Here is a 16184-nt window from a genome sequence, read left to right as displayed (position 1 = left end):
GGGATTGCCAGCGCTGCCATGTTGCTGCCAGTCTTGCTATCCCGCATGGGGGGTGGGTCTGTCCCAGTGAAAGGAAAGCTTCATGGCTGCAAGGCTGGAAGTGCTGGAGGGGGTGGGGGTTGGCGCTGATCTACAACCTGGTTGCGTCCATCAAAGCCAGAACGCGCTCAACCTAAGATCCACTGGAATCAGCAAGGAGCTGCCTTGCCACCTCTGCCCCACCCCCCGAGTGAGCGCATAGGAGAGGGCCAGCGCCGGCGTCCTGGGTGAAGCCAGCTTGCGTGACAAGACAGCCAGCAGGGACACCGGACTCTGCTTGCGCGTGCACGCAGGGGGCGGGGCAGGACTGCCCCGTGGATTTAATGCTGAGCGCATTCTGGCTTTGATGGATGCAACCAGGTTGTAGATCAGCACCCGGTCGGCCTGGGCCGGGCCGAGGTGCAGCGGGCCAGTCCTTCGCTCTTTTCAGAGCAGGTCCCCGGGCCGGATGGAACCACATGTCGGGCCACATCCGGCCCGCAGGCCTTGTGTTTGACATGTCTGCCCTAGAGTCTTACATGTTTAATGACTGCCTTCTCTGTGGTGCAGAGAAAAAAATTAAAACACTTTTGGTCCTGCAGCATGAGATTCATCAGATCTGATTGATTCTTACAATGGTCATAATCAGAAGCAGCCAGTGACTAGTCCAGGGGTGTCAAACTGCTGGCTTGTGGGCCGGTTGCATCATGTGGAGGCCGCACCCACCCCAACTCTGGTAATGTGAAAAAAGTCAACAATATGTCGCGACACGTCGCATGATGTAGCAAGTTTGACACCCGTGCTCTAGTCTATTCCATTTGGAATAACGTAGGTTCTATGTTGGCTTTCAATGTGTGTGTTAGGCTGACAGAGATTTGGGGCATCAAAGTGCCCCAATAAGGTGAGGATCTTGCCCAACTAGCTAATTACCTACCTTTTGGTTTATTTTTCTAGTCGTACTTGTGCCTGTCAAGGTCTCGATCCAGAGACATGTGGGGCATCCTTCTCATTTGGCTGTTCTTGGAGCATGTATTACAATGGCTGTAAGTTTGCCAGAAGCAAAATCCCCAGAAAGTTTAGACTTCTTACAGATGATCACACCCAAGTAAGTATTGTCCTTTTCTTCTTCCATAATACAATTTTTAAGGCTACGGTTTAAGTGCACAGGTGTCATAAATGTTTAAGGCTGTTCAGAATGAGTGGAATCACATGAGATTACATCCTTTCTGTGTGGCTTAGATGTGCAAGCTAAGCGTTACTATGAGCAAATTCTGTTCATACACAGTAAATCGCTTGTACTGACTTGTCTTATAGCACATAAAGTCTCACTTCCTGTTACCTCCAAAATGCTATGCTTTCATGCCTCTGATAACTCATAGCCATCCCCCATAATTTACCAATTTGTATGCATTGAATTGAATGCTTTATTTGGCCAAGTGTGATTAGACACAAAAGGAATTTGCCTCCAGTGCAAGAAGCTCTCAGTGTACATGCAAAGCAACAGAATAATCATAATCATAATAAAAATACCAGTAAGAATATCAGTACGGGGGGAGTATGAAGGATAAGAAGTCTAAATAATAATGCTACAGCCATACTACGTGGATAAATACATACTGACATTAGACAGTAGCGTGAGAATTACCGTATTTTTCGGACCATAAGACGCACCGGACCATAAGACGCACCCAGTTTTTAGAGCAGGAAAACAAGAAAAAAAATTCTTTCTCCTTCTCTCTCTCTCCCTCTCTCTTTCTCTCCCTCCCTTTCCCATTGTCCCTTCCTTCCTTCCTTCCTTCCTTCTTTCCTTCCTTCCTTCCTTCCTTCCTTCCTTCCTTCCTTCCTCCCTCCCTCCCTCCCTCTTTTTCCTTCCCTCTCTGCATTAGAGCAGTACCCGCGGAGGCGGCCCTGTAGCCCGGCTTTCTCTTGCAGAAAGCAAGCTGAAACGGAGCGAGGGAGATTGCCAGAAATGCGAATCGGCCGATCTCGCGCTCCTGCAAACTCCCTCGCTCGGTTTCAGCTTCCCTTGCTACAAGAGAAAGCAAGCTGAAACGAGGGAGATTGCAGCAGCGCGAGATCAGCCGATTCGCATTCCTGGCAATCTCCTCACTCCGTTTCAGCCTGCTTTCTCTTGTAGCAAGGGAAGCTGAAACTGAGCGAGGGAGAGTGCAGGAGCGTGAGATCGGCGTTTCTCAGCACGTGCCGATTCGTGCTCCACTTGCAGAGGTTGGGGCTGGCCATACGGATCACCTTCGGACCATAAGACGCACCCTCGTTTTCCCCCCCACACACTTTTGGGGAAAAAAGTGCGTCTTATGGTCCGAAAAATACGGTAGTTGTTCAGGAGAGTGATGGGCCGAGGGGAGAAACTGTCCCTGTTTCTAGTTGTTTTGCCCTGCAATGCCCAAGGAAAGAAGGTGAAACAGTTTGTGTTCAGGATGTGAAGAGTCTGCAGATATTTTCTCAACCCTCCTTCTGACCTGCAGAGTATAAAGGTCTTTTATGGAAAGCAGGCTGGTTGCAATTGTTCTTTCTGCAATCTTAACTATCAGTTGGTGTCTGTACCTGTCTGTTTGGTTGCTGTACCAAACCAGACAGTTATAGAAGTACATACAGTATGATAGACTCAGTAATTCCTCTGTAAAAGTGTGCTCATTGCCTGGGTACTACATGCGTACAGTCAAGGCTATGGTCTTCCCAATTGCAATGTATGGCAGTGAAAGCGGGACCATAAAAAAGGCTGAGCGCCAAAGAATTGAGGCCTTTGAGCTCTGGTGCTGGAGAAGACTCCTGCGAGTCCCTTGGACTGCAAGGCGATCAAACCGGTCAGTCCTAGAGGAGATCAACCCTGACTGCTCTTTAGAAGGCCAGATCCTGAAGCTAAAACTCAAATACTTTGGCCACCTAATGAGAAGGAAGGACTCACTGGAGAAGAGCCTAATGCTGGGAAAGGTTGAGGGCAATAGAAGAAGGGGACGACAGAGAATGAGGTGGCTGGATGGAGTCACTGAAGCAGTAGGCCTGAGCTTAAATGGACTCCAGAAGATGGTAGAGGACAGGAAGGAAGGCCTGGAGGAATGTTGTCCATAGGGTCGCGATGGGTCGGACACGGCTTCGCAGCTAACAACAACAAAAACATGTAATTTCCCCTAACCTCACCTGTTGCTTATCTGTCAAAAAAATGAACATGTCTGAGTAGGTAAAGTAAGCTGAATCAATTTAGAGTTTGTTTTTATTTTCCTAAAGACTAAATGTGCATGTTCACAGTGACTAACGTATACACGCAATCCCTTTTATAAAATGTTCCCTTATTTTAAAAATAGGAAATATTTCACAAGTGTGCATGTACACAGGTTTGCTGAACTCTAGCATAGTACATGCTCCTGAAGCAGGCACTTGGTTGTACAGTTATTTGGGGTGGCCGAAAAGTTCATAGAACAAACAAATGAAAGTGCTTTTTGTCATTGTTTTTATTAGAACCTTCTATTTTAGCTAAATATTAAATATTGATCATTTTGCAGATGACATAAAGCTAGGAGGTATAGCAATGCAAATGCAGAAGAAGATAGATTGAAAGTAAAGACAGATATGGATCATTTGAACCACTGGACGGAGTGAGATGAGGTTAAATGTAAAGAAGTATAAAATTATGCGCTTTAGGTAAGAATAGCTTGTAGTATAGAGTTAAAACTAGAAAAATCTGTTATCTAGAAAGTAGTCCAGAAGAATTTTTGGACAAGTAACAAACTTACATGTGTTTGTGCTATTGTGATTTACTTATTCTGCTCAATAGTGTTCAACAATGAGAGATACAAGGAGCAGTTGCCCCCTTGCTTTGCCCTCTTCCAGCTGCACCAAGAAGAATTTAAAGCTACCCTTTCATTTCTGTTCTGGTTAATTATGACCTGTTCTGCTTTTCTAGCACAACAAGTGAGTTAGCTTTGACCGTGACTTGCTTATAGCATGCCAGGCTCAGAGCTTCTTATAGGATTGTGGTGAGATATTTTATAGAATGAATGAAACAAATCATTCTGTAAACTGCAGATTATGGGTGGTTATGATTCAACAACCCATATTTATTCACAGCACAGGATGTGGATGAGAGACCCCAAGCTGTCAGGTATTTTCGTTCATTTGTTTTTTATAGTAAAAGCGTAACCTTCTCATGAAACATATGTATGTGTGAGTTGTTCAAGGGTTATAGCCAAAACTGATAGTAAGTTATATCAGCTTGGGAAATAGGACTACTTTGAGCACTGTGCATAAGTTAAGGAGAAAAACCCACCTGTGATTTTCTTTTCTGTCATTTTTTTATTGCCTCATGATTATTGTTTTTTTTATATGGTAGCTGTTTGGTGTCTGAATGGGTTTTAGAGGAATGTTATTTATTATAGTATTAATGGATATACTCTGTTTTTAAATAATGGATTGTTTTCCAAACCTAAATATTTATAATGTAAAAGTTTTGTTGAGTCATTCATTTCTGCGGTTGACTTTATGGATGCATTTCTAGAGTTCTCTTGGTAATAATAGAGGAACAGTTTATCCTTCTTTTAATATGTGTTTTTAATTTCCCAATCAATTTTACAGCTCAGGGACTTCCTGATATTCTCACATCCAAATACTAGCCAGGTCCAATTCTACTTAGGCTGTGAGATTAGCCATGTCAGCTACCCGGGCACCTGTGTGTATTGTCTGAATCTCATACTTTCTAAGTCTATTATATTGGTCTGCTAAACTGATATGTTGGCTTTAACAACTACAAAATGGGCCACCTTACATGCTGTTCTGTTGTTAAGCAGAACCTCAACTTAACATTACATTTAAAGCATTTATTGCAGGGGTGTCCAATCTTGGCAGCTTTGAGGCTTGTGTATTTCAATTCCTAGCTGGCTATGCTGACCGGGTAATTCTGGGAGTTGAAGCCCACAAGTCTTAAAGTTGCCATGGTTGGACACTCCTGAATTATTGTTTGTTTTGTGGGTTTTTTTTCTTTTTGCCTTTCTTGAAAACTTATGACGGTGCTGAACGAATGATGGTTATGACTGATCCTCAGAGCATTTCTGACCTGCTGCAGCACCCCATGATCACACACACATATCTGAGGCAAACCTCCCACACCTGCACACCCTCCTACAGCCTTTCTGCACTGCCACTCACATATCCTCCCTGACCTTTAACCCTTGTGCATCCTGTCCAAGCCTCACAGCCACCCTGGACTCACACCACAAACCCGAACAGCTGCTCTGACCCATGCCACACTCCCATGCACCCTCCCTCACCTGTTCCTCTCACACAACACTCAAGCTACCACACACTCATCTTAACCTTCACTACGCATCACCACGCCCTGGTCCCACATATACTCTTCCCCTGCCCATACACACAACTCACACTGCACCTACACACACTTCCCAAGCCATACTGTGCCTCTCACATACACCCTCACATCCTCCGTGAACTGCATCACGCCCCCCACTGCATGCTCTCCCAAATGCATGCCTCCCCCTTGAGCACCGTCCCTGACCTTCATGTACTTTTCCCGAGCCACACTGTGGCACTCAGGCACCCCCTTGCTCCTCCTCCCCCACCTGTCCTTCACACTTGCACTCTCTCCAAGCCACACCTGCGCCTCCAGCACACCCCCTCACAGCCTCATACATTCTCCCCAACCCATGCTGCACCTTCCCACACCACACGTCACACACATACCCTCGCACCCTTACGCCTTCTCCTGACCCATGCCACAGTCTCAAGCGCATTCCCAGATCCAAGCTACAATCCCTCCACGCGCTCTCTCTGATCTGCATGCCTTTCGTGCATCCTCTCGTACGTGGCACCCTCTCCCCAAACCTCGCCATGGCTGTTCCCCCCCCCCCCCGTCCTCTCTTCCCCACCCAGCAGAAGTCACTCAACTGCCTGCTGGTCTGAGACTTGCAACTTCCTGCCATCTTCTTCACTGACTGTGGTTGTGGGATCTCAGCAGGAAGGTGCCTCATCGAACAACCATGGGATTTAGTTAACCATGGTAATGGTAATTAGGACTTCAGGGATGGTTGTTGCTAAGCAATGTGGTCACACTTTATGACCACATCCCTTAGCGATGGAAAATCCAGTCCCAACTCTTGTCCTAAGTGAAGGATTACCTGTACTCAGTATATTGAAGGAAGAAAAGTCTCTTCTTTCATTGCCAGTCTGATAGGCTTTCTAACATTGTTAATAGCTGTTGGGCTAAGTAATGGTTTCCTTGCAAAGGAGAAAGAAATATTTCCCCCTTTGTCTGACCAACTGTTAAATATTTTGATAGTTTTACTATTATAGCCGGAAACCTAGGTCTCAAATATAAGCAGCAATCAATGTTGCTTTCACTAATTGTTTTGTTTATAAACAATACAATTAGGGCATAATTGCTTTCTCTGTTTCCAGGAAGAAAATCTGGAAAACAATCTGCAGACTTTAGCTACTGATGTGGCTCCGTTATATCAGAAACTTGCCCCCGATGCTTTCCAGAACCAGGTAGGTTGATGAATATTTCATGATGCCTCATCACATCCTTTTAATAATGTGATAGATCAGTGACATTTCCCCTAGGGACATTTACTTACTAGCTGAGTCCACAGATTGAACTAAGCCCCAGCATTGTTTCTTGGATTTTAAGCTAGTACAATGTGTGGATTCTTCTCTTATGGTTTATAAACAATGATTAATGGCTTTGTGCAGGAATGGGCAACGTATGGCCCCACATCTTTGTTTCTTTTTGCTGCTCTTATAAACCCTATCATATTTCTCTCTTTCCATGTTTGTTGAAAACCAACAGCACCTATTGAGGTGGAAAACAGATCATCCCAAAATGAAATATCTGAAAGTAATCATAGTTAAAGCACAAAAATCAATCCCAAACCTCCCTTGCAAGGCCAGCTTTGCCCACATGCCTGTAATGCCCCTCCCTTTGTGACCCTTTTCAAATGTTGTATCTCACCTCCGGCTTCAAGCTTAGTGTAGTATTATGTGTAAGTCCTTTGGTTTTGGTATATGCAATATCATAGTGAAATTGAATTACAATTAGTCCTCACTTACCAACCATTTGTTCAAAATTACAATGGTGTTACAAAAGATGACCTGTCTTTGAAGTTTCATCCATTCCAGCACCTTGCTGTCATGTGATCACGATCTGGTCACAACCAGCTCATGCTTAACAGTGGTTGCAACATCCTACAGTTATGTGATCGTGCTTTGCAGCCTTCACTGTTGTCTTCCCACAAGCAAAGTCAATGGGGAAGCAAGCAGGAAAATCACTCACACCAGCCCCAGCTTGGCAGCAGTCACCTAATCACACCATCCATGTACTGTCCCTTACCTGTCTGCCGGCCTGTTTGCAAGCCACAATTCTTTATTATTATTATTATTATTATTATTATTATTATTATTATTATTATTATTATTATTATTATTATTATTATTAATTTTATTTGTATACCGCCCTTCTCCCGGAGGACTCAGGGCGGTGAACAGGGCAATACATATTAAAAAACAAGATACAAAAATTAAAAACGATTAAACAAATGCCTGTTCCTAATTACATCATTAAGCAAGGATTACCTACATGGCTTAGTGCAGGGGTCTTCAAACTTGGCCCTTTTATGACTTGTGGACTTCAACTCCCAGAATTCCTCGGCCAGCGTGCCTGGCTGAGGAATTCTGGGAGTTGAAGTTCACAAGTCATAAAAGGGCCAGGTTTGAAGATCCCTGGCTTAGTGTATGTGAACCCATTTGCTTCCTGGTGAAAGCAAATATTAAATATGAGAAAGCGAACTGCTTTGAGGATCCTTTCTGGGTTTTTTAAAATATAATAAATCTGATCATGATCACATTTCACACTCATCAAGCTGGAGGGCAGCAAATGCTCCCTGGATTTGGCTATTGCACCATCCCTGCTATATGTAGCAATTAAAATGCATAAATAAAATAACAATCAGCACAAAAGCCATATGTTTTGTAAGCAACAATACATAGGTCAAGTGTAAGTCTGTGTTTCCTCCAATTTTTTATTGTAAATGAAATGTTGCTCTGAAGCTGGCAACACACTTCACTGTGTTCCTGAAATAAGACCCCATTGCCTTGTTTTCTAAGGTAGAGAATGAGCATCTCGGTCCTGACTGTCGTCTTGGGATCAAAAAAGGCCGGCCTTTCTCTGGTGTGACAGCTTGCATTGATTTCTGTGCCCATGCACACAAGGATACTCACAACATGCACAATGGAAGCACTGTGGTAAGTAAAATTTGGGATGATGTTTCCTCTTTGTCATTTAGCTGTGTCGTGGTTGCATGCTTTCTTTTTACCTCGTTTCCTTTTTTTCCCAGTTTGGGTCTCCAAACTTGGCAATTTTAAGACTTTTGGAATTCTTCAGCCAACATGATTTGGTGACCCCTGCCATAAATGACACAAAATGTAATGAATGTATAATTATAATTTTCTTGGTTAAAGGTAAAGTTTCCCCCGCACATGCGTGCTAGTCATTTTATTCAGTATAAGCTAAATATATCTATTTCATGCATTCATTATTCAATAGCATATAAAGATAAAGGTAAAGGTTCCCCCGCACATGTGTGCTAGTCGTTTCCAACTCTAGGGGCCGGTGCTCATCTCCATTTCAAAGCTGAAGACCCAGTGCTTGTCTGAGGACGTCTCCGTGGTCATGTGGCCGGCATGACTAGACGCCAAAGGCGCAAAGAACGCTGTTACCTTCCCACCGGAGTGGTCCCTATTTTTCTGCTTGCATTTTTACGTGCTCTCGAACTGCTAGGTTGGCAGAAGCTGGGATGAGTAACAGGCGCTCACTCTGTTACGCTGCACTCGGGATTCGACCCGCCAAACTGCCGACCTTCTGATCGACAAGCTCAGCTTCCTAGCCCACTGAGCCACCACGTCCCTTAATAATTTTCTTGGTTACTGAGGTTAAATATTGCTTGAGTATTAGTGTCTGCAGCCTCCTACAAAATGCACTTTTGAATCTTTAGTTTACAATGCCATATTTTTTTTTGTAATAATGTTCTTGTTGTTTTTATTTAAAACTTCTTTAATAAAATATATTTATAAAAAAATGCCATATGTTGTGAGAAATAATTTCCCAGGGCAGAGATGTCAGTCCCCTGAGCTTCAAGGCCAGAAAGTGCAGGACAGAAAGACCAATTTCTCACAACATATGGCATTGTAAACAAGGGGAAATGGATGGGTGGGAAAAAGAAGAAGCAGCTGGGTCAGAATGCAGTGGGAATAAAAAAGGAATTGCACTTTCATGTTGACAGAGGAAATCGATTATTTTGCGGCTTCTTCCTAGCAAGCAATAAGCCTTCTTACATAACTTATTGTATGAGTTCTGAGGTCCTTAGGTTGGCTACAGCTTAGAGCTTAGTCAAGCTGTGCCAAGTCAAGTATCCCGGAAATTCCTCAAGGCCTTCACAGTTGAGCCTTGACATTCAGCTCCCAGCCCAGAGCTGCAGGAATGTTGCCCACCTTATCTGATGGGATGGTTAGCAATTGCCGATCAATCTATTTCTTAGGGGTCTTTCCTGTCATTATGGTCAAGACCTGAAATGCAGGCCACAGTCGTGGAAGCAAGAGTCAAACAGCCTTCAGCCTTCAATGAAGAATTTAAATTGCAAGGATTAGGGGCAAAATACACAGTCTTGAGGACTGTAGTAGAAACCTCCAGCCCTCTTTTATAAATGAATGCATTAAAAAAAACAGCTCTTTGAATGTTTGAATCTCCTGTCCTTCCCTGAGCTTTTGTGCAGCCTGGACTGAGCTGCTCTTCATGAGATAAGCTACTTAGCAGTGCTGATCCGGTTGTCCTTGCAGGCTTGTGATCTGAAGAATGGAGGAATGTTGGGGAGGAAGAAATGACACATCCAGCCTTTCTTTTGTCTACCCTTATAATAAATAACAGATTTGGCCTAGGATCAAGTCCCAGATGTCTTGCCTACTTCTCCACCCCTCCCCGAAGCCCGCCTTTGCCTTTTCTCCTTAGCATGCCATCACTTCCTCTTTAAGGATTGGGCTACTCCAGGCAGCACCAATGCCTTCTTAATTGCCATTCATGGCACAGAATTCAGAACGTGTCAGCCCAAGAGGAGCTTGTGATGCACCAAATTCTTGTGTGTATATTCCATACAGGGACTACCAGGTTTGGTCAGCTAGGTTTCCATTGGGCCACCAAACCAACTTGAAGCATTATTCGTTAGTTTTAAGAAGGGGGACTCTAATCCTTTGCCTTTTCAGAATTGCCATGACAATTATTTGCTTTTGAGCCAAGAGTTCGGTGGCATAAGGGAGCCCAGTCAAGACAAGGCATGCTGGATAAGTTAGCTCTCACCATTGTTCTCACAATTGTGTGTTTTTAGTCACCATTCAGCAGGAAATCTTACATTAAATGACCTTCGTCAGGGGTCTTCAAACTTGGCCCTTTTACGACTTGTGGAGTTCAACTCCCAGAATTCCTCAGCCAGGCATGCTGGCTGAGGAATTCTGGGAGTTGAAATCCACAAGTTGTAAAAGGGCCAAGTTTGAAGACCCCTGGCCTTCGTTATCTGAGCTTCTGTAGATGAGGAACTTTTCTTTTATAGTATAGGCTGGTTCAAGACAATACAATCTTCCTCAGCTCTTCAAATGTGTTAGACAGTGTTCCAGAACTGTCACGCAGCACAGGATTTGGGGAATTGTAGTCCAATATTTGAAGAGTGCCAGGTAAAAGGATAACTGGCTTTTGGTGATCCAGTTGAGGCATGTTCCTTCTTTGTGATCAAACCGATCCCCCTTTATAGTGTTTCCTAAAAAAACAGAACTCTGTTCTGCAATTTAGGTTGAAGAAATGTTCTGCCGAAGTTAGCAAATATATTTTTCATGAGATCTATCATCATTGTCATGCTACATAAATTATAACCTATTGTTCATGTATAGGAAACAAATGATATATAAATAGCCCTCAACAACCACAGTTGAGCCCCAAATTTCTGTTGCTAAGCAAGACAGTTATTGTTTTGCCCCAATTTACGTCTTTTCATGCCACGCTTGCTAAGTCAATCACTGAAATTGTTAAGTTGGTAACATGGTTGCCAAGTGAATCTGGCTTTCCCCATTGACTATGCTTCTCAGAAGATCGCAAAAGACCCCAGGAGACTGCAATCATTAGTTGCCAAGCATCCAAATTTTGATCACTTGACCAATGGGATGCTGCAAGAGTCGTAGGTTTGAAAAATGATCACTAGTCACTTTTTTCAGTGCTGTGGTAACTTTGGTCACTAAATGAATGACTGTAAGTCGAGGACTATCTCTGTGTTAGTTTAGTTGTGTTTTATGTGTGACATATATAAAACCATCATAAGAAGGGTGAAATAGATTAGTCTTTCAGGTTAAAGTACATTCACATAATATACTTTACTTACTTTTACTTTTATTAAATTTGTATACCGCCCTTCTCCCGAAGGACTCAGGGCGGTGAACAGGGCATATATAAATAACAATACAAAAATTAAAAAGGAATTAAACAAGCGCCCGGTTAAAAAAAAATACAATAACAATAAAAGACCCATTAAAAACCCTAACGTTCCCCATCAGGCCAGACCAGCTAGTTCAAATAAATGGGTCTTCAGACCGCGCCGGAAGGAGTGAAGGTCCGATGCCATCCGGAGCTCAACCGGCAGTTGGTTCCATAGCGCCGGAGCGCCCACAGAGGAGGCCCTCCCCCTGGGGGTCACCAGTCGACATTCCCTGACCGGAGGCACCCTGAGGAGGCCCTCTCTGTGGGAACGCACAGGGCGGAGGGGAGTTGACGCCGGCAGCAGGTGGTCCTCGAGGTACCCCAGACCCATGCCATGTAAGGACTTGAAGATCATAACCAAAACCTTGAATCTCACCCGGAAGACAACTGGTAACCAATGTAGCTCGCGGAGCAAAGGTGTAACATGGGAGTACCGGGAAACTCCCAAGACAACTCTCGCGGCCGCATTCTGTACCAGTTGGAGCCTCCGTGTGGTCTTCAAGGGAAGCCCCATGTAAAGAGCATTGCAGTAGTCCAGGCGAGAGGTCACGAGCGCATGAGTGACCGTACACAGGGCATCCCGGTCCAGATAGGGCCGCAACTGGCGCACCAGGCGAACCTGGGCGAAAGCCCCCCTAGTCACAGCTACTATATGGTCTTCCAGAGTAAGCCGTGAGTCTAGGAGGACCCCCAAGTTGCGAGCCCTATCCACGGGGGGTAAGGACTCACCGCCCATAAGAAGAGATGGAATATTTTGAATGTCCCGGGATGCCGGAATGCACAGCCACTCAGTCTTGTCAGGGTTGAGCTGAAGTCTGTTCCTCCCCATCCCCACCCATACTTTTCACTGAAGTTGATTAAGTGTGTTTGCGTATTTCTATGTAAATGTAATTATAATTTTTCCCTTTTTGGCTAGGTTTGTACTTTAACAAAAGAAGACAACCGTACAGTAGGTGTGATACCAAATGATGAGCAGCTTCATGTGTTGCCTCTTTACAAAATATCACAAACAGATGAATTTGGCACAGAAGAGGGGCTGGAAGCCAAGATTAAAACTGGGGCAATCCAAGTGCTAACGGCTTTCCCCCGAGAAGTGAGGATGTTAGCTGAGCCACGTAGAGCAACCAAGAAAAAGCCAGACGCAAAAAAGCAAAGCATAGCTGAAAAAAAGCATTCTGCGCCCGTAAGGGGGAAAAACGGACTGCCAGAAAACAGCAAGAGAGCATCACAAAGTTTAGGTAGGTACAACAGAGCTTCAAATAATAGCTGATAGTGATAGATATGAGCACGTTACAGAAGTTTGCATTTGTGTGTCTAAAATGCAAAGTATCAAGATGGAACAAAGTGAAATATTGTGAGCAAAGGCATTTCAGCACTATATATACAGGTAGTCCTCAACTTACGACCACAATTGGTCTGTTGCTTCACAAGGCAGTTAAGTCAGTTTTGCCCCACTTTATGATCTTTTTTGCCACAGTTGTGAAGCAGATCACCACAGTTGTTAAGTGAATCGTGTCATTAAGAGCGTAGGAGTGCCGTTATAACTTTGAACAGTCACTAACTGAACTGTTGTAAGTCGAGGACTACCTGTATCTAGTTGAAGACTTATCTGTATTGTACCTAGTATAAAAGTACATTTGGCTTAAATATGTGGTGGCAAAGCCCTACAGCTGATACCTCTGTATAATGTGCAAGATATTGAAGTTTTGAGCATCTTCATTTTCCTGAAAAGGATTTGTAACTTGGATAAAAATATACTTGAAAATGTGATGGCAAAGGTGTCGCCAAACTGCAACATGTCTGTATTGAGGAGGAATTGGAATGGATGAAACGTGTTTGTATTTATCAAACATCTGTGGGCGAAAAATACAGAACTTTATATTTGAAATCAGCTTTTTCTTTTTTCTCTCCTTAGGGAGCAAACTAACTATAGTGCAACCTGAGAGAAAAATGGAGACAGCTGAATGCTTTTCTACCATGAAACCTAATTTAGGCATTACTACCGATTGCTCTCCATTGAAGCAACGTGCTCCATCCTCTCCTTTAAAACTGGATAGTTTATCCTCTTGCTCTCCATTAAGTGGTGGTCTAATGCCAGTAACAGATAGCCAAGAAGATGTTCCTACTCCGTACGGGTATTTACAATGCAGTAGTAATAAACCTCACGTGAAATCCAAAGGTAATAATAATGTTGAGATGTCCACTCGTGATTATACTGGAATTGTGATGGATGAGAAGAGAAATGGTGTGCCTCTGCTTCTTCAAGACCTGACTATGTCGAGGTCGGCAGTCAACAGAGAGAATCTGCCCCTGACCGCTGAACACGAACTAGTTAACAAGCAAAATTGTGAAGTTAACTTAAAGTCCGCTTCTGCCTCCCAGCTCGCTAGCTCTTGTGAGTCCATGTTGCAACTGGACGCCCCAGAGGTTGTCTCTAGCAATGTTTCTTCCCAAGAGCACCCAGTGCAAAAGAGTGGATTGCGACAAAGCCTAAGCTGTGATTCTACCACCGCAGAGAACAGGCCTGGCAGCCAGCTCTTAAAACACGCTGGCTCTGAAGAAAAAGCAGAAGAAATGTGGTCCGACAGCGAGCATAACTTTTTGGATAATGACATTGGGGGGGTAGCTGTAGCGCCATCCCATGGTTCCATCTTAATTGAATGTGCACGGCGCGAACTGCACGCCACCACACCTCTTAAAAAGCCCAACAGGAATCACCCCACGCGGATCTCTTTAGTCTTTTACCAACACAAAAACTTAAATGAGCCAAAACATGGGATAGCCCTGTGGGAGGCCAAAATGGCAGAGAGAGCAAAAGAGAAAGAGGCTGGAAAATCAGGAAGCGAAACTACTGGTCTGCCGGCCACCGACAAGAATGCAAATCAGACCAATGCAACCCAAGAGATTTTCTACAAAGAAAGCGAATTCAACCAAATTCCATCTCGCAGAGCGTTAACCGTAACTCATGATAATATTCTAACGGTGTCTACTTATGCCCTCACACGAGTTGCAGGGCCCTACAACCATTGGGCATAAGCTCTTATAGCAATGACACAACTTTTGCTTGGAGCAGTGTTATACAATAAGGTGCTGTTAAAGAACAAAGTCTCACATGGTTTACTCTTTGTTCATCTCAACCATTTTGAAGGCTGAGGTAAAAATTATTTTGTTTTTAAACTGTGACTTTATATATTTTAACATCTGGTGATTCTCAAGTGTGTGTGTATATGTGCATGTGTATTCACATGCATGCACTCGCGCGCACACCTTTTAAGAAAAATTGGCTAGGTGATTAACTGATTGAATTACTTGGTTTATTACCTTTTTGGAATTTATACTTTGGTGCTTTGAATTGTCTGTTTATTATAAATGGGCTTTTCATAAAGATTTTAACTGATTTCATCTTTTATTATGTAAAATCAAGTTAAACAGTATTAGCTATACACAGCTCTTGGTGCTTAATCACATTGAACAGTTAAAAATAAGCTGATTTTATTTCTTCATGGTGCCATTGCTCTTACAGCTTCCAATCACTTGCTGTGGATCCTAGATTAAGGAGAAAGAACCAATGATGATTTATTTGTATATAGATTTTTCTCATGTATGTATAGTTTGTGTGTGCATGTATGATCCACATGCAAACAAATATCACAAGTAATGGTTGGAGGTTATAAATGTAAATATATATAAATATATATATTTAAAAGCACTTTCTATTTTTAAAGTTAACTTGAAATAGTATAAGGATCACATCTGGTTTGCGCATTCTCTACCAAGGAATTTATTTTTTTCTTACTATATAAAGTTCCATATTGCTACACCAATTCATAGATGTTGAAAATACTTGCGTTTTAGATTCTTCCCTTCTCTTTTTTTCCATTGCTTTTTTCTAAATAAAAAGGCTGATAAAGTCCAGAAAATTCATTATTTGCAAATATAAATTAAGTCATTTAGCTATACTTGTATTTCTAGGGTCTTTTTTAAAAAAAGAGTTTATAATTTGAGCAATAAGGGCAAATGTTATCTCATAGGGGGCATTCCAAGTTTTATGGGACAATACAATCAGGCATCATCCAAGGTGTAGTTCCATACATCTTGAAGTCACCCTGTTAGGAAAGAAGTTTTCTAGGACCTCAATATGTAAATTGCAATGCCTTGTTAACATGTTGGATTTTAAGAGATATGCCCTATCAGTAGTGTAGTGATACATCTAAATTTATTATGCATCCAAAATGTTCTTCAGTGGTGGGTTGCCCATCAGCCTGATCTAGACAGGTTTACTAGAAGCTCAGTCCCATTGTGTTCAGTGGGCTTTCTGCCAGGTAAGTGAACATCTGATTATTATATGCAGTTTTCTCCTCTCTTCCACCTCCTAATAAGACACACTGATATTCAAGTGATTAATTCCACAAAACATGCATAGTTCCACATCCCACTTGGTATCTCCAGTCAGGAAATAAAGTTTGTGATGGGCATTGGTCTGTGTTGGAGACCCATCCAGAGTACAATGGCCGACTTCTTGGTGGCAAAATTACCACGTAACATGCCATTTCTTCTTTGTATCATACCCTTTTCTGAATGGTAACCCGTGCAGCATTACACGCTGAGAGCTTGAAGATATTTTCCAACC

The 16184-nt window shown here is 43.1% G+C and overlaps 1 protein-coding gene across 1 annotated transcript in view; it reads left to right on the top strand.

Annotated features, from left to right (window-relative positions):
- The window catches only part of TET1 (tet methylcytosine dioxygenase 1), a 96693-nt gene extending 82055 nt beyond the window's left edge, over nucleotides 1–14638 (top strand). The window contains exons 8-12 of the mRNA XM_081329241.1: nucleotides 973–1123; nucleotides 6445–6538; nucleotides 8153–8286; nucleotides 12471–12792; nucleotides 13470–14638. Of these exons, the coding sequence (XP_081185367.1) occupies nucleotides 973–1123; nucleotides 6445–6538; nucleotides 8153–8286; nucleotides 12471–12792; nucleotides 13470–14590 (1822 nt within the window). The 3' untranslated portion in view covers nucleotides 14591–14638. The remainder of the gene's footprint in view (nucleotides 1–972; nucleotides 1124–6444; nucleotides 6539–8152; nucleotides 8287–12470; nucleotides 12793–13469) is intronic.
- The last annotated feature ends 1546 nt before the right edge of the window (nucleotides 14639–16184 follow it).

This window comes from Vipera berus (genome assembly GCF_964194415.1).
Source record: "Vipera berus genome assembly, chromosome: 5".
Taxonomy (NCBI): Eukaryota; Metazoa; Chordata; class Lepidosauria; order Squamata; family Viperidae; genus Vipera; species Vipera berus.
The sequence above is the reverse complement of the archived record's forward strand: the minus strand, read 5'-3'. Positions and strand labels throughout refer to the sequence as shown.